The 23,953-nt window shown below is 47.4% G+C and overlaps 1 protein-coding gene across 6 annotated transcripts in view; it reads right to left on the reverse strand.

Annotated features, from left to right (window-relative positions):
* The window catches only part of DENND2B (DENN domain containing 2B), a 207,127-nt gene that overhangs the window by 8,824 nt on the left and 174,350 nt on the right, over nt 1-23,953 (reverse strand). For 4 of the 6 annotated variants that reach the window (XM_036764020.1, XM_036764021.1, XM_036764022.1 and 1 more), the window contains 9 exons: nt 22,395-22,610; nt 19,515-19,611; nt 18,266-18,310; nt 14,755-14,939; nt 14,180-14,289; nt 13,832-13,901; nt 10,996-11,073; nt 10,022-10,162; nt 5,254-5,402 (listed from right to left, as the gene is read on the reverse strand). In XM_036764020.1, coding sequence (XP_036619915.1) covers nt 5,254-5,402; nt 10,022-10,162; nt 10,996-11,073; nt 13,832-13,901; nt 14,180-14,289; nt 14,755-14,939; nt 18,266-18,310; nt 19,515-19,611; nt 22,395-22,610 — 1,091 coding nt within the window. The remainder of the gene's footprint in view (nt 1-5,253; nt 5,403-10,021; nt 10,163-10,995; nt 11,074-13,831; nt 13,902-14,179; nt 14,290-14,754; nt 14,940-18,265; nt 18,311-19,514; nt 19,612-22,394; nt 22,611-23,953) is intronic. The other 2 variants (XM_036764023.1, XM_036764024.1) reach the window with 1 other exon arrangement.

Below are 23,953 nucleotides of genomic sequence, written 5' to 3' on the forward strand. Positions count from 1 at the left end.
GTATTGGGAAGGTGGGGAGAGGGGTGCAAGGAATCTCCACTCAGGTTTTAATGGGACAAAATGGCAAATGGGAAAGGTTACAGGATCTGTTGCTGGACAGAGGCCCAGAACATGCTGGCTGGGCCCTCTAGTGGACATCTTATTCAGGCTTCTACGCCATTCAATTAAATAATTAACCTAAACAAATATCTATCCATCACCTGCTATGCATAAGGCATTGTGTTAGGCAAAATTAGAGTTCTTCTTCGGACCCAGGCAGATGGGAGTAATCGATCTAAAATACTGAGATTTTTCTAGCACTCCTTGGTGTGTTTCTGTACTCCACAAAGCCAAGACCCCTCCAGGCCAGTAGAAGCTTCTTCATGAACCAAATTGGAGCAGATGAGGGAACACTTTTTGTGATACTAAATAGCAGCACAATCCAAACCCTCTCGGGCAGCTGGTGTTCATACCCCAATCCTGTGTACTCTATGCCACCTGCCCCCCCCCCCCGGCCTCCTGCCCCTTAGCCCTGGCACAGAGCAGAATTCCTACATAGCCAGCCAGCACTAGAAGGAAGGAGCCCCAGCCTTGGAATGTGTTCACACCTGCAGCCTAAAGCCATGGGCAAAAACAATGGCCACATTCAGAGCCTAGGATATGATACTAAGTTGGGGAGGGGATGGGAGGGGCACAGAGGCTGGGCAGAGAAGGAAAAGCCAGGGGACAGTTAAGGGTTGAGTTTTTCAGGGCCATAAAACGATGCCTGGGTCAAAGCAGGAGCCCTATGAAACAGGTGTGGCAGAGAAGGCTGACCCAATGGGGACGCTGGGTCCTTCCCAGTTTCCTATCCCCTACAAAGATGATAAGCTTCCCAACTAGGCCTTCATCAAAGTCAAAGATAAAAAATATTAAATGGCACAGGGCCAAGGTCAAAATTCCCTAAGTTACATCATTAGAGATGCTGCCTTTTGTACTGGCATCTACCCATTAATGCCCACTCATTGCCAAGCTAAAGTCAGAATGGGTGCAACTCCGATTCTGAGTGGCTGCCAATTCAAAAGAACATAATTATTTCTTACTGGAAAGTTTACCATACTTACTGCTTTAGAGTATAAGAAACATTGGGGTTTAGAAGTAGGGGAAATTTCCTAATGTTAGTTTTGAAATAGGGGAATTTTTTTTTTCAAAACCTTGGCATACCCTCTTAGGAGCAGTCTTGATTCTCCTCTTCCTGGACAGGGAACGAGGGAGGCATAAAAAGGAATGGAGGTGAGGGAGGAGGGACAGGCCTCTCACTATTAAATTCAATGAAGTGCCTACTATGAATGCCTACTATGTGCAAGGGCACATTGTCGTTAGGCAATGTATAAATATGATCACAAAGTATATATACAAATACATACATGCATATAAAAAGATACATACAGTATAGATCCTACCTTCAAGTTATTTATAACTGGAGCGGATGGAAAGAGATATTCAATTCAGCAAATATACATTAAATATAAGGCACTCAATGAAGGAGTGTGGAGAGAGGAGGCTTTGGGACAGAGCCTTGGGTGAGTCCCACCCATGGATGGTAGGGAGAAGAAGATGATCTAGCCAAGGAGAATCAGAATGGAGAGGGCAGGATGAAGGTAAGATCTTGTCCTAAGTAGACATAGCCCCAAGCGTAGGCAGGTAGGTACCTTACTGTGAACAATGATAGAGCATGATAAAACAGGGCCTGCAGGAGACACTGTGGAAGTAGAAATAATGGACTGGATTGGAGGGTGGGGGTGGGGGAGCAGTATCAAGCAAGGGACAATAAAGAGTCAAAGATGACCCCAAGGCTTCAAGCCTGGATGACTGGACATGAGGTTAGGATTTTTCCCCCAAGGAGCCCAGTAGGGCAGACTTGATTCTTTGGGGTCCTTTACTCTGGACACCAGGCAATGTGTCCAGCTCCCCTGGGAAACTCAAAAGTTTCAAAGCTGTGGAACTCGGGTATTGAGGGGCCAAATGTGGGATCTCCCTCTAGGGTCCAACTCTACTGTGGAGCTGTTCCATCATGTTCTAGATTTCACAGATTCACAGATATAGAGAGAACCTGACTTTGTAATTCAACATGTTACTTTTCCCTCCCAGTTTTCTGTCACTTGAAAAAGTGATTAGCTTGCCAACTATGCTTTTATCCAAGTCAAAGATAAAAAATATTACATGGTATGGGGCCAAGGTAAAAATTCCCTAGGGTACACCACTAGACACATCTCTTTGTGTACTGGCATTAATGCTCACTCATTGAATCTGATCATCTAACCATATTCAAATCTAGCATCCAACCATCCTATCATCTAGCCCAGGTCTCTCTATCTTGTCCACAACAACAGCCTGACTGACTGTCAAAAATAATTAATAGGAAGTTGAAACCTAAGATAAATAAGGAGATAGTATGAGAATACCTAATTGTTCCCAATAAGCTCAGTTCAACAGGGATTGAAAGAACTGGAAGATGGTGATTTTTGAACACTATCAGTGAGTTTTGCAAAATGTGGAGAACAGGACTATAGAAGGAAAAATGTCCCTTTTCTTTATTTAAAGAGGATAGAGTCTTCAAATGATAGACCTTGAGTTGAATTCCTGAAAAAATGATGTATTATTAAAGGAAAGGTTTGTGAGCATTTAGATAGGGAAGCAGAAATCACTAAAAGCCAGCACACAGCTTCCTCAGGAACAGATCATGCCACATTAACATGATCTCATTTTTTGACAGCCTTACCAAACTAGAAAATAAGGTAAATGATATAAGCATCATATATTTAGATTTCAGCAAAGCATCTGACAGTCTCTCATGCCATCATCATGAACAAGATGGAATAATGTGGGATAAGTGATGATCATAATCTTAGGTAGATTTGGAACTAGCTAAATGTCTGGGTCATTAATCATTAATGAACCGATATAAATTTGGAGGAAAGTTTCCAATCATGTACCCTCAAAGATATGTACTTGGCCTGCTGCTGATGTAGTTAAAAAAAAAAAAAAAGACCTAGAGATACAGTTGACAGATCTGAGATTTAAATCCTGCCTCACCACCTACTAGCTGTGTGACCATAGGCAAATCTTTGCTATTTGAGTATATACAAAAGGGTTTTGAAAACTACAAAATATGATATAAATGTCAGATATTATCATCAATCTTTATCAGTGAATTGGTTGAAAGATTAGATAATGAGTTTATCAAATTTAGAGATCACACAAATCAGAAAGGGATGAATTATTAGGTTTGAGAACAGAATCGTGATCCATAAAGATTTCCAAAGGCTAGAATGATTGTTGGGCTACATTTAATAAGATTAACTTAAACAGAGTTAAAAGGTAGCTCAGTGAATAAAGTGCCAGACCTAGAATCAGGAAAAGCTGAGGTCAAATCCAGCCTCAGAGACTTAGTAGCTGTGTGACCCTAGGCAAGTCACTTAACCCTGCTTACCGCAGTTTCCTCATCTGAAAAATGAACTGGAGAAAGAAATGGCAAACCCCTCCAGTATCTCTGCCAAGAGTTGGACACGACCCAAAATGACTGAACAACAACAAATACAGAGTTAAATGTAATAGTTCTAATCTGGGGTCCAAAAAAGTCAACTTCAGGATGAGCAAAAGTTATAGCTAGGTAACAGTTCTGTGAAAAGAAAAAAGATGTGAGAGTTTTCATTGACAACCAGCTCAAAGTGTGTGAGATGCATGAGTCCAAAAAGCTAGACTAATCCTCAGCTACATTTAAGAGAGGCGCAGCGTCCAGGGCCGTGACTGTACTGGGGTACCACGCCCTCGTCAGACTTCCTCAGGACTATGAGGTTCAATTCTGGCCACCGCATTTTGGAGAGGCTAATGAAAAGATGGCCCACATCCAGACAAGAATGACCAGGATGGTGGAAGGCCTCGAGATCATGCATGAAATCTCTGATTAAAGAAAATGGGAATGTTTTAGCCTAGAGAAAAGAAGACTGAAGGGAAACATGATAATTGTCTTGAGACAGGGAAAAACCAACCAAAATCTGTTGTAATAGTCCGGGCAAGAGGTAGTGAAGGCCTGCCCCAGAAGAGTGGCTATGTAACCGGAAAGAAGGGGACATATGTGTAAGACAGGGCTGTCCAAAATGTGGCCCTCAGGCCACATGTGGCCCACAGTGTGATTTATGTGGCCTGCCTACAAGCGTAGAAATTTACATAAATGCTTTAGTAAAGGAAGCTACCACAGAGCTCTCAATAAAATGGCAAATCAAAATATATTGTCTATTTTTTCAATAAAAACCTAAGGTTGGACAGCCCAGATATAAGATATTACAAAGGTAGAAATGGTACCCCTTGGCAATAGATTAGGTATATGAGGTGAGTGTGAGCAAGGAATCGATAATGGCATTGAACCTGGGTGACTGGTGTATTGGTGGTGCCTCTGAGAGTAACTGAAAATTTGGGAAAAGAGGAAGGTTTGGGGAGAAAAAGAATGAATTCTTTTTTGGACGTGTTGAGTGTGAGATGCCAGTGAAACATTACAATTCAAGTTATACGAAGGAATTTGGTGATGCAAGACTAGAGGGGAAGGGAGAGATTAGGGCTGGATATACAAATATATGCAGATTTATCAGCATAGAGATGATAATTGACTTTGGGAGCTGATGAGATCACTAAGTAAGATAATAGTATAGAGGAAGAAGAGAAAAGGGCCCAGGATGGAGCCTTTGGAGACACCCACTAAATGAGCAAGAGAGACTGAGAAGGTGCCATCAGGCAGGAGAACCAGACGAGAACAGTGCCACTTGGAAGTCTGTCAGAAGAAATTGAGTTCATTTGCTGGTGATGTAAAAGCAATTCTTCATCACATTTGAGTGGGGCCAGGTAGCCTCTCATGTTCCTTCCAATTCTGAGCTTCTGTGATTTTTGTAACTCAAATGAAGACTTCTAGGACTCACCTAAACCTTAATGCACCCAATTCCTTAATAACCTCCTTCCCTCTTAAGACTATGTATAGCTCTAAGCTGTTCACAATTCACTGTCCAGCCTGGGCACTGCCAAAACACTAAACCTGGATGTTCACAAGAGACACATTCCCAGAAACACTTATGTGATGCTCCAGCAATGAGACTCAAGGTCACAGGGAGGAGAATCCCCAGGAAAGGCAAATGGGAAAACCCTGGCTCCTCTGGAGGGATGGGCAAGTTTGCTTTCCTTCCTACCTTCCCTCTTCCCTCTCTCCCTCCCTCCCAGATCCCCACCACTTCCTCCTGGCCCTACCTGAGCTTATCAGCAACAAAGATGACGCGGCGCTCCAATAACAGCGAGGCGAAGATACGGATGAGCTGGCGCACGCTGAGGCAGGTGAACAGACACTCAAAGTCTACATGCTCTAGGCGCGAGTCCATGGGCCGCCGCAGCTCCAGTACCTACAGGGAGCCAGGCAGAGGGAGAGGGTGAGCCATGGGGATGAGGGGCAAGGGGTGGAAGGTGGCTCTTTCCAGACCTGAATCCACCCCCAATCCCTCTACCTGGGAACCAATACTCTCACACGATCCCAGGCCCTCCCCTTCTTTCTAAGTCCAGTACCCAAAATAGTCACAAATAAATACCTTCGCTTTCTCTCTTGGCCAAATTCAAAGGAGGGAAAGATAGAGAGAGGGAGAGAAGAAAGAAGGGAATGATTAAAGGAAGGAAAGAAGGAAGAGCAAGCTTCTGGAAGCAGGGAAGGGAAGGAGAAAAAGGTTACCCCAGTGTATCCAACTGTCTACCACTGGACCGGTCAGGAGAGGTCCACCCAAACTCCTCATTCATAGGGTAGGAAAGCATGAAGGAACTTTAGAATTTGCCCCATGATGCCCTGAGAACATTGCTGTTCCAGCTGTCTGATCACTATCTCCTAGTTCTCCAGGCAGAGGTGCTGGACCTAGATGGAGTCTGCCCTGCCCAGATGGCCCTTTATAATCAAGGTTACAACGATACTACAAAGACTGTGTTATCTATCTCTCTGCCTGTAGGTGGGGGCCACAGCTAACAATTCCAGGCATCTCCTCTTCTTAATAGGAAAGGTAATCCAGGCTCTCCCATGCCAATGCCTTTCACCCTTTTAAACTGTGAAGTAGTTGCTTTAGGTAACCTCTGCCACCCTCATCTTAATCCCTGGAGGCCACGATGTTAGAGTTACAGCATGGGGAATGACAGAAAACACCAAGCAAGCTGTGATGAATTTAGTCCTGGTTCCCTTGTCAGGAAGGGATGGAGGGATGAAGGCTGCAGCCGGGACACTGGCCATCTCCCAGAGCACAGCACAGGTGCCCTCGCCATGCTGATCCCTGAGTCTCAAACACTTCTCAGGAGGTAGCTATGCCCAAAGTTGGCGCTACTACCCAGGGGGTACTCCTTCTTCCTCATGGGAGATCCTTCTCCAGAGAGCCAGTGGAGGGGTTAGGGATGGGTGGGTGAGGGGAATTTACTATAGGCATGAGACCATAGGAATCAGGTATCTGAGGGCAGGGACCCCACCTTTCACAGAAGCTACTCTCAGGGTCCAGGCACCGGCATCTGCTGGTCAGTCTACTCTAGCCTGGGCAAGATAAATGGGAAGCTCTCCAGAGAACTCAGCAAAGGGTGATAAGAAGAACACCTTGGGCTGTGGAATGCTATAAAGGCTCCTTAATGAAATCTGTAAAAAAGAGGTCAGACTGACCACCACACTGGGGGAAAAATGATTTCAATCAATCTGTGATCTCACAGAAGTGGGTATGTCCTCCCAGAGTGCAGATCACAACCTCTCTACACCCTCACATCCAGCACTAAACACAGTGCTGGGCAAACAGGAGGCAATTAGTAATGTTTGATGACTTGGCTTCTTGTCCATGGCCTCCCACCAATCCCATGGAGGATCTACCCAAAGTGCCAGAGGCCTTTCTTTTAAATCTTTTAAGATTTCATGGGTAACAGGGGTGCTCTCAGGTTGTTACCTGCCATTCCCTGCTGGGTGAGTGGCTCACCTCCTTCACCAGCCCCACATCATTTCCTGGATGACATCTCTTATGCCACTTGGTGAATTTCAACCATTGGAGATGATGATACACCATAGCTGGCTTATACCCACCAGCCTTCTCTCCTTCACCTTTTGGGTAATTGGCAGTTTCAGGGCTTTGGACACTGTGGGGTCCCGTGATTTTCAGGCAGATCACTTCAGTCACACAAGTGATTGAATGGCATAGAAAATACAAGATCGCTCTTGTGTTTATTGCTTATTGAGGTTTTTTTTTTTTTAAAAAAAAAAAGGTTTTTGACTTGGTAGAACAAAATGTGGCCTTAAGAGTTTCTCTCCTAATATTGTCTTCCATGCAATATCTCAAGACTACACAAGATACTTTGACAGACGAAACCACAGACAAAGCCATCTGGAGCTTTTAACAAACACAAGCTGTTCACACACATACAATTTTTTAAAAATACCAATATCCCTCTTGGCTACTGTATATGGCTGCAAATCATGGCACACCACAATCTGGAAAAACCACCAAGTGGATGAAAAGCCACAAGGACACCCAGTGAGATATTTTCACTCTATGAAATATCAAGCACGGCATAAAACACGGAGATAGACATCCTTTCCAGAAGCATCCGTCATTGTTACTCAATTCACTTTCACAAGACTTATTAAGCATTTGCCATGTAGCTAATATTGGGCCAATCACTGGGGATACAATCACAAAAATGAGAACAGTCCTTCCCCGTGAGGCATTTACATTCTTCTTGGGGAAAACCATGAAAGAGGATGCTGGGTTGCATCCAAGAGGAAAAGGGACTCCCTATAAATGGTAAGATCCTAAAACTCCTGTTTGTGGGATGACATGATGTTGATTGCACCCAGTTCCGGAATAATGGAAGAACTCCTCTCTCAATAAGACGCGTGCAAAAGACTTAAATATCCAGAGATAAAAGCCACAAGTTGATGAAAAAAAAATGCTTGTTATCCAAAATATGATTTTCAGTTGGATGGGCAGCACATTGAGGTAGTCCACAGTATGCATGTGTGTATGTATGTACATATGTGTATATATTATATGTTATATAGACACAAGATATATCTATATCTATCTATATAGCATATATATATATACACATATGTGTGTGTCTATGTGTGTGTGTGTGTGCGTATGTATACATATGTATCCTAAATAGGTACTGCAGATGGGAAATGAAGAATGGACCCAGAATTAAGTAAGAAGAGGCAAGTGGGCTGGATCGCTTTTAGAAAAGTGGGGAGCAAAGTCTATCACAATAATCACAAATTGCTAACATACACACACACAGAGCTTCTATCCTCTTGGCAGTCCTATATGGCTGTAAATCATGGCACACCACAATCTGGAAAAACCAAATGGCTGGAAAATGACTAGGAAACTCAGTCACATGGGTCGCTCACCTCCATTAGCCCATCAGCAGGCATATCTTAGGTAAGCATTGCAGAGGCTGGGCCCAGAAATGAACCAAAGGAAGAGAACAGGGCAGATCACATTTGGGAAAGCAGCTAGCAGAACTTTCAATGGTCCCAAACTGTTAGTCACCTATTTCTGGAACATTAAATATTCTTCTGGGGTTGCTCTATGGCTATAAACCCTTGGAACCCCATGATCTCTGAGAAATTAAAATGACAACCCAAAGACCAATGAAAAGACACTTGATGAGTATAGGAAAGTTGTGGCATGTCACCAATGACAGTTTGTTCATGAAAATATGTGATATAAAACTCATCAATGAACACACATATGACTGGAACAGGAGGTCAGCTGATCACATTTTGAGAATGAACAGATAGCCTAATGTAGGTGGTACAGCCATAGAACTGGGTGTCATGGTGGTTTTTCATTCATTTAGTTTTTTCCAGATTGTGGTATGCCACATAGGATTACCAAGATACCCAGATATGCTGAGATACTCAGAAGTGCCAGAGGAAAGGCTCTGATACATCCATCCTGGAGGATTTATAGAGAGTATGGACCAGTGAGGTGGTCACAGCTCCTAGTTAAACCCAGGCTTGGAAGGGTGGAGCTCTGCATAGGAAAAGGACCCATACGGAGGAAATCACAGCTCATTGGAAGTATTGTAAGGCAGTAGGGAAAAGACTAGGCTCACAAAAAGAACGTATGGGATACAGGATCTGCTCTACACCAAGGAAATCATTAAATTACAAAAATATTTGGTTAACAGGGACCACATCCATTATCTTCCATGAGCCTTACAACAACCCCGGGGAAGCAGGTTGAGCAGGGACTGTCTGACAGATGAGGAAACTGAGACCCCAAAAGGGTAGGAGCCTTGACCAATGCACTCAATGAGTCAAAATCTCTTCCCTCTACACTAAGGGAGCTTCATCACAAACCCTAGGGGCATGACTGTCCGTCCCTCCATGGATTTGGGTTTCCCACCTGATTCCCTGATGCAATAATTATTACCAGCCATCACTGCTGGCCCCAACCAAGGGATAGAGCAGTGTTAGAGCAGTCAGAAATAGGCAGGTAAGGCTACCATCCAGAGGCAATATCTCAGCATCCTGCCTGTGCCAAGGCTGTGTGCAGGCAGTGGATGGAAGAGCAACTGGCCCTTTCCTATTCTGCAGATACAGAATGCTAAAGTAAGGCTGGTAGTTAGGACTCTGGGGCACTGAGGCAGGGTGGCTATGGTGATCTGGGGGACCCCAGGAGTACTGTCCCGTTTATATATTCTTGTGTTTTGTTGTGACATGATGACCACAGGGTCTGACCCGGAGCTCCCTTGGCAGGTGGCACTCTAGGCTTTGCTCTACAGTCAGCACCCACCAAACAACTCCCACAATTGTCTCCCCAGGGTGGGGAGCATCCATTCATTCAAGATGTATTCAGCACCTGTGACTTGCACAGCATTGTGCCCGATCCCCAAAACAGAGAAGGGGTGATACTCCCAGATTTGCAGACACAACTTATGTTCAGCAGCAACTGCATGGTTTTACCACACAGATCAGGGTGCCAATGAGATCACAAGGACTAGGTCATACCTCATTTCCTGAACCAGGCAGGAAGGTCTTCACTTTGATGGTTTTTCCTGGAGCAGGGAAGGGTGATTCCATGAGACTTCTCATGAAGGGGTACACCAGGGCAGCCGAGATCCCTCGACGTCGCTCCACCTCATCAAGGATCTGTCCCACCATCCAAGGAAAGGCAATCACATCAATGGACCGTGTCTCCTTCCCTCCTCCAGGGGCATGGCAAAGGCTAAAAGTACTGGGTAGCCAAACTAGACTGATCTACTCCCAGGGATGATGGTTCTCTTGACTGCTGCAGAGAGTCTAGAATACCACTACCCTTCCAGCTGTGTGTGGACGAGACTCACACTCCCCATCCATGACAGCCACCATAAACCCTGCTCTCCAAATAAAGCTCTGTGCCCTTGGACCATTTGGTTCCCGTGGTATCCCATCTATATGACCACAGCCCAGAAGGCTGAGCTCTGTCCCTAGTAGGTTCACAGGCCTCTGACCAAGGCAGAAATACCAATTCTGTAGAGAGCTGGGTTTCAGATACAATGAGGGGGGAAGGGAGGTTGGAAGGACAGGCAGTACTCACCCACCCAAGCCCACCAAACACACAGATGTTTTTCTCATTTGTCGACTGCAGATGCTGCCCAAGACACTCTATGTTTCTCTTCCTCACTCTCTATTACACTCACATCTCTCCATTTTTCTCCCTAACATTTACATGCCACTTTAAGGTTTACAAAGTGCTTTATGTATGCATTGTCATTTGAGCCTAACAATTTTGGGAGGTAAGTGGTACCATTATCAGTATCCCCATTCTACCTGACCACAGTCCCATGGCTAGTGATTGGCTTCAAATCCAGGTCCCAGCACCTGACATCCCATCATGTTTCCTCTAAAACCAATGCTGACCTTCTAAGAGAATCTGGCAAACTGGTGAGTCCAGGAGGATCCCTGGAAGGGGCTCCCTGAATAACCTGGGATCCCCCCCTTACCTTGGAAAACAAGCCGAAGCAGCCGAGGCGGCTGATGACGCAGTACACCTCAGGGAGGCGAGGCCCTTTTCCACTTGGCTGAGACACAGAGACGAGTCAGCGGAGAGAATAAGGCAGAGACACAGAAGGAGCAGGCAGTTAACGTCTGGGTTCATCCTCACAGAGCCCAGGGCATCGGGGTTCCCACTGGAGACACATTTCCCAATCCCTCTCCCACCCCCAGAGGGAGCATCCAGCACTAACCAGACCCCACAGGAAGGGCCAGGAATCAAAAGCATTCTTCCATTCTCCGATTGGCTTTCCCTCATTTTAATGATTCGAGTCCTCCAAAGTTCTGGGTGACCCCATTTTATCTGCCCTGCACTCCCCTTTCTGCCATAACTCCAGAGGCATTCCCCCACCCCCACAGCAGACATTTCCCACCCACCCCACATCCTCAGAAGAACACAGACCAATGGTCCACTCTGGGACCAATATAAAGGATAGAGGACCAAGGACTCACTGGAGGGCGACTTGGAGGTTCACACTCCCCCCTGCCCTGCCCTAGGTGTGGGAGCCTGAGGACCATGGTAGGGGCAAGAGGGTCTGAGGCAGCAGACACTCACTGAGTCAGGCAACCTGTCAAAAAGGGGAAGCAGCCTGTGGCCCCTTATCCAATCTCTCTACCTGCTGTTCTGGGGAGAGTGGAGGGAGACATGATGAGGCAGAATTGGGGGGAAAGGCAGAGAGGAAGACAAGAAGCAAGAGGAAAGGAGAAGGCTGCAGTGGGAAAGGGAGCTGAGGAGAGAGAAAAAGGGAGTGAGAAGCCAGCTCTGACAGTCCATCCATCCATCCATCCCCCTCCCCACTCAGGAGAGAAGGCCCTACAAAAAGCTCAGCAGTGATACAAGCTGCCTTGTCCTAGGTTACTGGGTTCAGACACAGGGGCTCCAGGGGTACCAGAGGATTGGGCAGGCAGACTTGGGGGGCAGGGGGAGGAGCAGCAGGTGCAGACCCTGCCTACTAGCTCCAGGACTCTGGCGTTGGCTGCTAAGCAAATGCAGATGGGGCTATTTCAGGATTCAGACCTGCTGGCCACACGTCAGAGCTCCAGAAAGAGGATGGAATCCTTTTTTTTTGTCCATATTAGGCATGAAACTAACTCTTTTCTCTCGCTACTCCCCCCGCTTTTCTCTTCACCACCCCCCCCAAAAAAAGCCCTGAGTGATTAAATCAAGTATGTGGGATTTGGGTTAAAATCATTGTGTCCAATCTGAAGGAATGCCGATCTGGTGCCAGCCCCCTTGGCTCGGGCCCAGGCTGGGCCGTCTCTCTGCAGGCCAGCACAAACACGCTGTTCCCTCCCAGGGCAGCTGTGAGACCAGGAACAAAAGTCGCTCCACACTCAAGCCTCGACGAGCTTGGAGAATACTCCCCAGACCCCCAGGGAGGTTGCGGGCTCCCAGCAAGCCCTGCCTGTTCTCTACCCTACACCCTGCATCACTCCCATCAGGTCTTTAGTCCAATTTATTTCTCAGCCAGCCCTCTATATAACTCCCCTGTCCTCAGCCTAGAGTTCTCCCTGACCAGCCACTGACTCAGTGTTACCTCATGGCCCCCCAGCCTAGCATGAGCCAAGGCATTCTCTCTCCTACCAGGTCTCGGGTATCCACATAACATTTCTGATACAGCATAAGCTTCCTGAGGGCAGGGTCTGATTCATATCCCCAGTGCCCAGCCCTGGATCTGACACATAGTAAATGCTTGTTGATTGGTGGACAAACCAAGCTAAAGGTGTCCTTGTTGGCCAGCAGCTTGGGAAGCCATTCCCCCCACCCCATAACAGCTCTTGGGAACAGTGTTCCCCATCTCCTGAACACTGTTAAGATGAAACAAAGTGGTCTGTCCCAAACAACACAGAGCCTTCCCTCCTGGTGTCCCTTGGTCACAGCCTCCATCCATTTCCCGGGCAGAGTAAGAGCTAACGGGCAGGGGTTTTCCTCTCCCAATTAACCCCCAAAGCCTTCCCCATGGAGGCAATATCTCTTCCTAAGACCTCAGAGGAAAAACTGTTCTGCCCTCCCTCAGTTCACAGTGCCACTGGCCAAACTTCTGACAGCAAGAATCATGGAACAACCCAAACCAGGGTGAATAGAGGAAGCAAAAGTGGGGAGCCCAGGTGACTTCTAAAGCCAGAGAGTCTGATGCTGACACTTGTTACACACACCATTGCTAGGATAATGTCCTGACCCAACAGAGAGCCCTACTCAGAGGCCCAAGTCCAGACCAAGCCCAGCCTGCCCAGGCAAGAGTCAAGAAGTCATTACTGTTGATTCAAAAGCCTGGCAGAATGGAGGGAGGGGAAAGTGGGTGAAAAAATCTAAAAATTTGTAGGGGAACTGACAGTCATGGAGAGTCAGCCACCCTCCAGCCCCAATTCCAGGCTATAGTCCTTGGGGCCCACCAGAGATGTGTCCTTCATAATTTCCTGAGCCCAGGAGTCCCAGGAAGCTCCAGCAGTCTGTATGGGGCAGGGAGAAGGGGGTCACAGAAAGGTTTATGAGCTAGGAGAACCATCCCAGGGGCCTAGGACAAGGTGAATATCCCCCTTAGGAAGGCCCTCAGAAAATACCACTCAGGCAGGAAACCAAAGAGGATGTAGGCTGCCTTCCTGAGAGCACTCTGTACCATGTTTTCCACCTCCTCCTTTTGACTATTCCATTGTGTACCATGGGATCCCAGATAGATACATCTACTTATTCTGGGAAATCGGGAACAATCCCATCCCTGTGTCCTCACATCTTGGAGTTGGACCCCTTGCTTCCTCCCAACCCCACCAACACAAGGCCATACTCACCAGTAATCGCCTGCAGTAGCCAAACCGGCGGCTGCCATCCTCTCCCGTGAGCATGAAAGAGAAGGTTTCACTGGAACAGAGAGACTCATTGTAGGAGGGGTCAGAGGACTGGAGGATCTGCCCCATTGGGCCAAGAAGCTGCCATCCCTCTCCACCCACCTGTCAGGCCTGGACTCCAGGTATGGAGTTGGTACCAGGAGAGGGGAGCTGCAGTGGGGTGAGAACCTGGCTAGGCAGAGCCCCTTGCCAACCACCCAAAATGTTACTAAGAAGGTCTGCAGGGAGACTCAACAGACAGGGACCCTTCCCTCCACTTTTCTCTAGCCAAATCCGCAAAGACAGGCTTACCTGGTATAATCAGAAACAGGAAACCAATCCTTGGCATCAGGAAAGCAGAACTGGGGGATGGCTTTGAGCCGCTCCTCGGCCTCCCGCATCTGCTTGGTAGGTCTGTCCAGCTTCAAAGACAGCATGGAAAGAGAAGCCATGACGTTATGCTGAGCCACTTGCATGGGGCAGAATGGGGGAATGGGCCCTGGGTGTCCTCCTAATAGCTGGCATGGCTCTATGCCCTATGGAGGATGGGTCCTATGCCTCCTCCTTTCTAGGTGACTGAGCCAGTCAATGGGCTGTGGTCTCATAGCTTGTCAGTAGTAAAGAGGCCTGGTTGCATCCTGTATCTCCCATGAAAACACTGGATCAGAAGAGACTGGCCCAGCCTTGGAAAGTCTACTGGTTGGGGTGCTTTAAGATGTCCCCAGGGTCAAAGACAATACTGCAGAGGTATCAGGGCTGCCATCATCTCAATGGCAGACCCAATCTTCAAGGCTGGGGGCCTTTCTTTCCCCAGCTTAAGGCTGATGTGGTACCTGGAAGGCAGCATGAGAGCCCAGGGGGGCTGGGCCAGGCTGGGGATGCCTCACCTTGGGGAACTGGTAGGAGACCTCAGGGAGGTAGGTGTTTCTGGATGGCTTCTTCTTCAGCGATACCACCACAAAGTACTCAAACAGTTCTCGCTCCTGCCATTCTATCAACTCCAGTTCTAGCGTCCGGTAGCTGGGCGCTCGCTTCAGCATGGACTGGATGTGGACCAGGCGCTGGGTGTGAGCTGGAAGAGGGGCAGGGATTACCCAGGTCAATGTAGGAGCACAGCCACCACTGGGCTCTAGGGGTCCCTTAAGGTCAGGCTCTGAAGAGTAGGAAGGGGGACAGGGAGGCAAGTTTGGGGTATGAGAGGTGAAAGGGGTAAAGACCAGTACAGGCAGCTGTTCTATCTGGGATCCCCACATCCCCAGGATGAGCAAGAAAGACCACTGCCAATTTTTTAAAGATGCAGACAGAAAATGGAAAGAAAGACAGGTAACTGTAGATGAACACAAGAGATCAATACGACTATGTAAGAATGTCAGGAACGCTAAAGCCCGGAACGATCTGAGGCTTGAGAAAAATGAAGAGTACAATAAAAATAGGTATTTAAACTATACTGAGAGTAAGAGAAGCTCAACAGTGGGTCGGGCCATTTCTTGGAGTGGACAGGATGTTAATGCCCTACTTCTGGATTTCGGCATGGGACACGACAAGGTCTCTCATTATATTCTTAGGAACAAGATGGAGAAATATGGACTGGATGATAGACAGTCTTATTAGATGAATTTGGAACAGGCTGGATCCAAGTAATAACAGCTCACATGTTATAGAATGCTTTAAGGTTTACAACGGAGGCTCACTGGATAGAGTGCCAGGCCTGGAGTCAGGAAGACTCATCTTCTGAGTTCAAATGTGGCCTCAGACACTTACTAGCTGTGTGACTCTGGGCAAGTCATTTAACCCAGTTTGCCTCAGTCTCCCCATCTGCAAAATGAGCGAGAGAAGGAAATGATAAACCACTGCAGTATTTCTGCCAAGAAAACTCCAAAAGGGGTCACAGTCAGACATGACTGAAATGACAACAACAAGGTTTACAAAGTCCTTGTCTCACAATGTGGCAGGTGGCAAATTATCACCCCCACTTTATAGATGAAGAAACCAACCAATAATTTGTGCCCAGGACAACGCAACTCATAAGAACCACAATCCAAAGAGTAGCAGTCGATGGATCAATCACTGTCAGCCAGAAGGGCGATCGTTAGTGGATTGCTACGCTGTTGGGTTTTGAACCTGGCCTGTTTAGTGTTTTGATCGGTGACAGAGATGCAAGTATCAAATTTGAGGACAACACAAGGGAGGGAGGGATTGCAAATGGGTCAGGTAGCAGGAGTAGGATCCAAAAAAAAAAATCTCAAGAAGGAGGATCTGACATCTCAGCAAGATAAATGTAGTCTCCCACGTTGGGATTTTAAAAATCAGCGGCAGAAATAGAGGCTTGGGGTGGGAAGGAGATGAGGTGATCAGTTACTCATGTTAAAAAGGACCCACATGAATTGCGAGCTCAGGATGAGCCAGTCATGGTCTTGTGCGTAGTAACAGAAGCATGGCCTCCAGGACCGAGTAGGGGACAGTTCTGCTGCGCTCTACCCTGCTCAGGCCACATCTGGAGAACTGTCCTGAGGTCCGGGCAGCAACGCACAGGTAAAGTAGGACATCAATATGCTAAAGTGGACAGAAAAGCAACTGGGAGAGTCAGGGAACTGAAAGCAATGATGCGGAGGCTCATGGGAGGGACTGGAAACAAGGAAAATCAAGGATGGGGTGGCTATTCTTTAAATATCTGAAGGTTGTCTGTCTCAAGGAAGAGGGTTTAAGACTTCCTCTGCTCTGCCCCAGACAAAAGAATCAGAGGCAAAATGCAGGAGCTGAAGAGAGGTACACATTAGCTCAATTAGATAAGACAAAAACCAAAAAATTTCCTGAGGGCAGGGCAGTTGTCCGAAAGTGGAATGGGACGCTTTGCGAGGGAGGGAGTTCTTCATCACTAGAGACCTTCAAGCAAATGCTGGATGACTCTCAGATATGTTATAGAAAGGATTATGGTTCCAGTAAGGATTAGACCAGATAACCTTGGAGGCCCCCAGCAACTACAGGATTCTATGAGCTCAACTTTGAAGGATGGCTCCCAGCATAATCTCTTAGAAGAGGTCATGGCTAAATCATGGTTGGGCCTAGCTCCTTGGGATTCCCCCATGCTTTCTTGGATTGTTTATTTCCCACTACCTCCCTTCTGCCTGCCCCTAGAGACTGGGTCATAGTCAGGGGGTAGGTCAGGAAATATGCTATTAGCCATTCCTATATCGCCCCAGTTTGTGTTCTAATGGCAACCAAGGTCATACCAACAGCCGTGCTTGGAGCCCAAAGTCCAAGAAATCCAAGGAGCTTCTATCTTTAGGCCTGTCTTTGTATATATGCCTGGGATCCCTTCAGCTCTTTGCCTCCCATCCCATCATTCAGAGTGTCCCACCAATCTAAGGCCTAAGTACCCTCTCATAGGACAAGGACCCATCTGGCTGTCCAAAAAACCTTGCTCATTGTGGGTAGTTTTCACTAGTGCTGAAGAAAGACCCATAGCAATCCACAGGCTATCTTGTCCTTGTTGGTTACCCCAAAGGGAGTGGATCAAGAAAGGACAAAAAAATAGGAAAAAGGAGAAGAGAGAGAAAATTCCCATTTACTTTAAATGATGAAGCAAGATGAGCTACAGTTTTCACTGAGGACACAGTAGGATGGGAGAAGGTGGGAGGCACTAACAAAGCTAAGCTAAGGTCTTAGGAAAATAAGCACCCCAGATGAGACTCTCCCCTTCTGTCTGAGAGAAGAATAGCAGCAGACCTCTGAAGGGCCTGACTCTAGAGTCTGAGGATCCTCTCTAGCCATCAGGAAGGTTTGGCTGTAATCCTCCTCTGCCCTTTCTGACCCTTCACATTCCCAGCACAATCTGACAGGCACATCTGGTTCTCCAATCCCACTGGTGGCAAGTTAGGGGCACATGGGGGCAGGGTTAAAAAGAGGTCACACTTTTCCATAAAAATATGGTCAAAGGGAACCATCTGGAACTGGCTATGTCACATCAGGCTCTCATGATAAACACCTGGAATTTAACTCTTGTCCATCCCCGTAGTTTCTCTTCCACCCATGGTCCTACTGGCCTGCTCCCTACCTAGCCACAGCCTCCCGAGCCCCAACGAGCATGGGACATCTGAGCCATGAGCCCATGGGACACGAGGCTGAGCCTGGTGCCACCCTATCCCTCTGTACAAGGGTCAGAACTGTTTCAGGATTCTAGGATTGAGTCTTTCCGAGCAGGCAATTAGGGACTAGTCTCTCACCCTTGTCCTTTGTCCTGGTTCAATTACCAATGACTTAATCTAAGGTCCCTTGTCACTGCAAATCCAATGAGTCCATATGGTTCCCTTTCAGGAGGGAAGGGAGAAGGAGTAGATTTCAAGTTGAGGGAATGGCTACTGGCACCATGCTTAAGCGTAACAGTGGCTCCCCCCTCACCTTTAAATCGATCATCAGAATCGCTCTCACTCTCACTGTTCTCATCTGTGAAAGAAACAGAAACAATGTTTCATCACCCTTCCCAGATGAACACAATACTCCCAAACCCCCACTGGTCAAGCATGTGCTGGGCACATGCAAGTGGTGATGATGAGTCTGTGCCGGGCCCTCCACACTCGGATTTTTTTCTTGTTCTTCCTTGTCAGTCAGTCAATAAACATTTGTTAAATGCCTACTATGTGTCAGATGCTGTGCTAAGCTCTGTTCAGGGGTGTACTGCAACTATCAGTCAATAAACGTTTGTTAAATGCCTACTATGTGCTGGGAACTGTGCTAAGCTCTGTCAATAAACGTCTGTTAAATGCCCACTATGTGCCAGGAACTGTGCTAAGCTCTGTCAATAAATGTCTGTTAAATGCCTACTATGTGCCGGGAACTGTGCTAAGCTCTGTTTAGGAGGGTACTGCAACTATCTCAAACTGGCTCCCAAGAGCCAATTGTTAAGGGCTAGAGTGAGCATTTATGTCTTAGAAATCAGAAAAAATAGTACAAAATGAGGACTTTGCATTTTTGTCGTTGTCGTTGATCATCTAGACTTAAGAAAGCGATGGAGAAAATGTTGGTAACGCAATTTAAACTTCTAAGGGGGTTTTGAGCGGGGGGTGAGAGAGGGAGTTGGATATTAAACACTTACTAGCACCTGTCTGGCTATGACCAACAGGGAGTTACTGTGAACAAGCAAGACTGGAGGAAGGAGGGGTCTGTCCTAGACATGGGGCAGCAGGAAGCTAACTGCCTCAGGGAAGAGGTGAATGCCTGGCATGTGCCACCTACTGGCACCTTGCTCTTTTCTTAACAATCAAGTTAAGTAGTCCCAGATAAATTAAAGTGAGTGGGTCAGTGAGCTGTCCACAGGCAGGCCCAGACATACAGTCAGAGATAGGAACAACCATATGCATGTGGAGGAGTGGGTTCGCCTTCCCATGGTGAGGAGAGGGTTCCCCTGCCTCCCCATCTTGCTGGACTTAACACACACACACACACACACACACACACACACACACACACCCCTTCTTAAACCAAGAGACCTTACAAGATCCCTCTAAGCCCTTCTATGCATCCACTCTGTGACACAATAGCATAATGAGTTTACATCTGTAAAGAGTATAGGTGTGCTCAAACACTCAAAAACCCCAGCTAGATTTGGTGACCTGAATGCCTGCGCCAGTTGGAATGCTTCCCGCCTTACCTCTCAGTGATGCGGTCTCAATGCTAGACATCGACAGCTTCTTTAACCTCTTCTTGCCCCTCTTGGCATTATAGATGGAATTGATCCTCTGAACGAGCTGGATGAGAGACGCCAGAAGGGGTGAGTGCCCTGAGAGGTTAAGCCTCCTCATCCTCCACGTCAAAGATGTGTTCCCTTCCCAAGCTTCTATCTGATGAGGCTACCGATCCACTGGGCTCTAGCCCTGGGCCCCACCTTGTCTGACAATGGACTTCGCGACTATCATTGTTCAAGCAATAAGCTGCAGCTCCTTCCCATCATTAAACCCCCTGGACAGGAAAGGATCCTTTGCCCAATATCTGAGCCGCATGCCCTTGCTCCAGGAAACCCTCCTCCCACATTCACGGCACCCACTACTCTTCTTACCACCGTGACCTCTACTGCCCAGGAAAGAAATGACCTCGTCCAACTACTCTCAGGAAGAGCATTTTCCTCTTAGTCCGATAACAGCATACAGTTGCCTGTCCTGCGTCTTGACAGAGTAGATAACTACGTGCTGTTATCGGACTAAGAGTTTGCTGAGAGCAGAGATATCTGTGAGGATGAACGAACCATCTCTGTGTGGCCCTGGCTTTTGTGGAACCCAGTTCTCTAATTCCTCCTGGCTCCAAGGTACCACGAGAGGCTTCAGTAAACACAAGGGGCAGGGCAGCTGAGAGAGACAGTCTCATCCATCTGAGGGGGGATGCTAACAGGAGGATGGAAGAAATGTAATGCCCTTCCTGCCCAGTAAACGGGGGAAAAGCAGAAGAGCACAGTGGAACAGAAAGGAGAAGCTATGAGATCTCTATGACCTTCTCTGGTGGAATGAAATCACCTCCTGTAGGCAAAGCTGCCCAGAAAAAAAGACAGGAACAAGGAATCTAGTCCTTTTTTTCCTGACTGTATTTGGGGCTGGACAGGAAGGAGATACATTCCCAATATACCCAAGCATTGTTTGTCGTCTAAAAATACCCCCTTGATTAAATCCTGCTCCCTCCCCGCGGGGGGCTATAGAGCGCTGTGGGAGGGAGGGACAAGAACACAACACATCCTTTGGAAGTCAGTCTGAAAATCTCTTCTCCAGAGACTTATGGATAGATGCAGAACATCTCTCTCATCTGCTGCCTTCTCTACTCGTAAAGCTGCCACCTTAGGTGAGGTCCTCATCGACTTTCATCTACATTATTAAAATAGCTTCCTCCTTGGTCTCCCTCCCTATCTCTCCACTCCTTTCTGTCCTCCACCAAGTGGCTAAAATAATTTTCCTAAAGTGAAGGTCTGACCCCATCATTCCTCTGCTCGATAAACCCCAACTGCAACTTTCTATCTTTCAGATCAAAAATAAACTCCTTGGCTTGTTTTTCAAAGTCAATCAGTAAACATTTATTAAGCACCTACTATGTGCCAGGCACTGTACTAAGCACTGGGGATACAAAAAGAGGCAAAGGACAGTCCCTGCCCCCAAGGAGCTTACAATCTAACGTGGGAGACAACATGCAAACAAGTATATATGAAGCAAGCTATACGCAGGATAAACAAGAGACAATTCACAGGGGGAAGACACTGGAATTTAGAGGGGTTGGGAAAAGTTTCCAGCAAAAGATGGGATTTTAGTTGGGACTTAAAGGAAACCAGGAGGGAAGTCAGTGGTCAGAGTGGAGGAGAGCATTCCAGGCATGGGGGACAGCCAGAGAAAATGTCCAGAGCTGAGAGACGGAGAGTCTTGTTTTCGAACAGCCAGAAGGCCAGTGTCACTGGATGGAAGAGTATATGGTGATAAGGTGAAAGAAGAGGAAAAGTGGGAGGCTAGGTTATGAAGGGCTTTGAATGCCAAACAGAGCATTTTGCTTTTGATCCTGGAGCCTCTGGAGTTTATTGTGGGAGAGAGGGGGTGCCGTGCTCGGACCTGTGCTTTCAGAAAATCGCTTTAGCGGCTGAATGAAGAGCGGATTGGAGTGGGGGGAGACTCGAGGCAGGCAGACCCACCAGCAGCTACTGCAACAGTCCAGGTGTGAGGTGATGAGGACCAGCACCAGGGAGGTGGCAACGTCAGAGGAGAGAAGGAGGTGAATTCGAGAGATGCTGCAAAGGTGAAATCTTTACAACCTGGCCTTAACCTACCCTTCCAACCTTCCAAAGGAAGCCTTTCCTGATCCACCTGCTGGTTCTCTAGACCATGAAGTGACACCCTGTGTTTATTTTCCAGTTTCTAATGTCTCCCCAATAGAATGTAAGTACCTGGAGAGCAAGGTTGTATCCCCGGCATTAAGCACAGTTTCTTGTACATACTTGGTGCTAAATAAATGCTTGTTGATTTATTTGTGCCTGTGGTCCTAGATATGTATTTAATTACATATAGTAATTACATATAGAAATGTACACTCATATCTACTTGTTATTCTGTGCCTCTCTATCATCAAATTGCGGGCTTCTTTAGGGAAGAAATCAAGTCTTTCCTATTCAGTTTGAAGGTAATAGAAGGCAGGGACAGTGACTGACTCTCCCCTTAGGCTGGAAACTCCCAGAGGCCATTCTACAAGGGGAAGAATAGGACTTTTCCTCTCCAACTGGGCCCTTCCCTGACAGCAAACACCATATCTTTTCCACCAGACGGGAAGCTTCCCAGGTGTGAGGACCATGTCTCCCCATCAAACTGGGATCTTCCTTTAGAACCTTCATGGCGCCAAGCAGCGAGGTCTACTCCCCTCTTTGTTGATGGAGATACGCGGCAAAGATGGCCGGATGGGCGTGATACTTCCTGACAGTGCCCTGGGCAGTGGGCCCAGAAGCGATGGGAGCAGCTGATGAAGGCCCTGGCAGCGAGATGAAATGCCCAGCCCTCCCTGCCAACAAGGCTACCTTAGGGATTCGGCGGGCACGGCGGCTTGAGAGCAGTTCACTGGTGGTGCTGAGGCTGTCTTCGTTGAGGCTGGAGGGTGAGGAAGGCAAGCTCAGCTGGGCCAACAGCAGCATGTCATCGTGGCTATGCCGCTTGGGTAACCGTGGCAACCGGTGGCCCTTCCTCTCGGACCAATTCCCGATGCGCAAAGACTGGGTGCCGGATTTCAGGGACAGCTGTGGTGGGGGAGAGGGAACAGGGGGAGGGGGCTCATTACAGACTCCCCAGCCGCTTTCTCTCCTGGAGCCTGACTAGAGTGACCACTGGCTGGGGTGCCCAGAGTGCCCAGGCCCCTCTTCATCACAGCCACTCTCCTCATCTCTTGTCTCTTCCAGGGTCTCAGCTGTCAGAAGATGGACTAGCATGCCAAGAGAGTCTCGGGACACAAAAGCATCCTCTCCTTAACCAGTCTGGGAACCAGGGCTCATTGAGGGAATGTAACCATAGATATCAGCAAAGGAGAAGGCAAAGGATGAGAAAACCCTTAGCTCACCTAAGAAAGGATGGGGGGAATGGGGAAGGGAGGAACTGGACAAAGGGAGAGAATTGGAAACTCAAAATTTAAAAAAATAATGCTATAAAATAAATAAAGGGAGGGAGACAGATAACAGCTACTAGTACAAATCACACTAGTAAAAAGATCCCAGGTAGTGCTTCACACATATGTACTCGATAAATGTGTTCTGATTGAATTGAGAAAGAGACAGAGAAGGAGACAGAGACAAAGTGAGAGAGAAGAGAGACACAGAAAGAGACAGAGAGAGAGAGAGAGAGAGAGAGAAGAGAGAGAGAGAGCAGAAACAGAGAGCGAGAGAGAAGAGACACGGAGAGAGACAGAGAGAAGAGAGAGTGAGAAAGAGAGAAGAGAGACAGAAAGAGGCAGAGAGAGAGAGAGAGAGAGAGAGAGAGAGAGAGAGAGAGAACAAGTAGGAAGTTTGTCCTATGCTTTGGGCACATAACAAATGCATGTAGCTGAAGGGGATGCCAGATCTGTTCAGAACAGGAACGCTACTAAGGGAGAGTTCCCCACTGCCCATCATTGCCTCCTCCCAAGGCCTGGGCCTTCATCCACTCTGGGTACTAGCACAAAAGCTCTGCAGGTGAAAGGCACTTGTATTCCACAGCTGCCTGCTCACTCTGTCTGAGCTTGCCTCACACCTCTCCCTGTAGTCTCAGAGCTGGGGCCTCAGAGGGGATGTACTCTAATTCTGTGCCTACCTAGGATTCCCCTTTACCACATCCCCCAGATCTCCACATGAACATCTCTATGAAGGGAGCTCACTCTAGCTATGCTTAGCCTTTATCTTCTCCACATCAACTCCAGGCCAGGAAAAAAAGTCCCCATAGATTTTTTTCTAACTATCTACTGGCATTCAGCTAAGCTGGTTCCCTCTATATACAAGGCTGCTTCAGGCTCCAGGGCATTCATTGTACCCTGGGTGAAATGTGCTCAGTACCCCAAAACCTGAACTGCCTTCTCCTTACATCGTGAATATTGGCTCAGCCCCCATCACTGTCC

This window comes from Trichosurus vulpecula, chromosome 6 (genome assembly GCF_011100635.1).
Source record: "Trichosurus vulpecula isolate mTriVul1 chromosome 6, mTriVul1.pri, whole genome shotgun sequence".
In the NCBI taxonomy this organism is placed as follows: Eukaryota; Metazoa; Chordata; class Mammalia; order Diprotodontia; family Phalangeridae; genus Trichosurus; species Trichosurus vulpecula.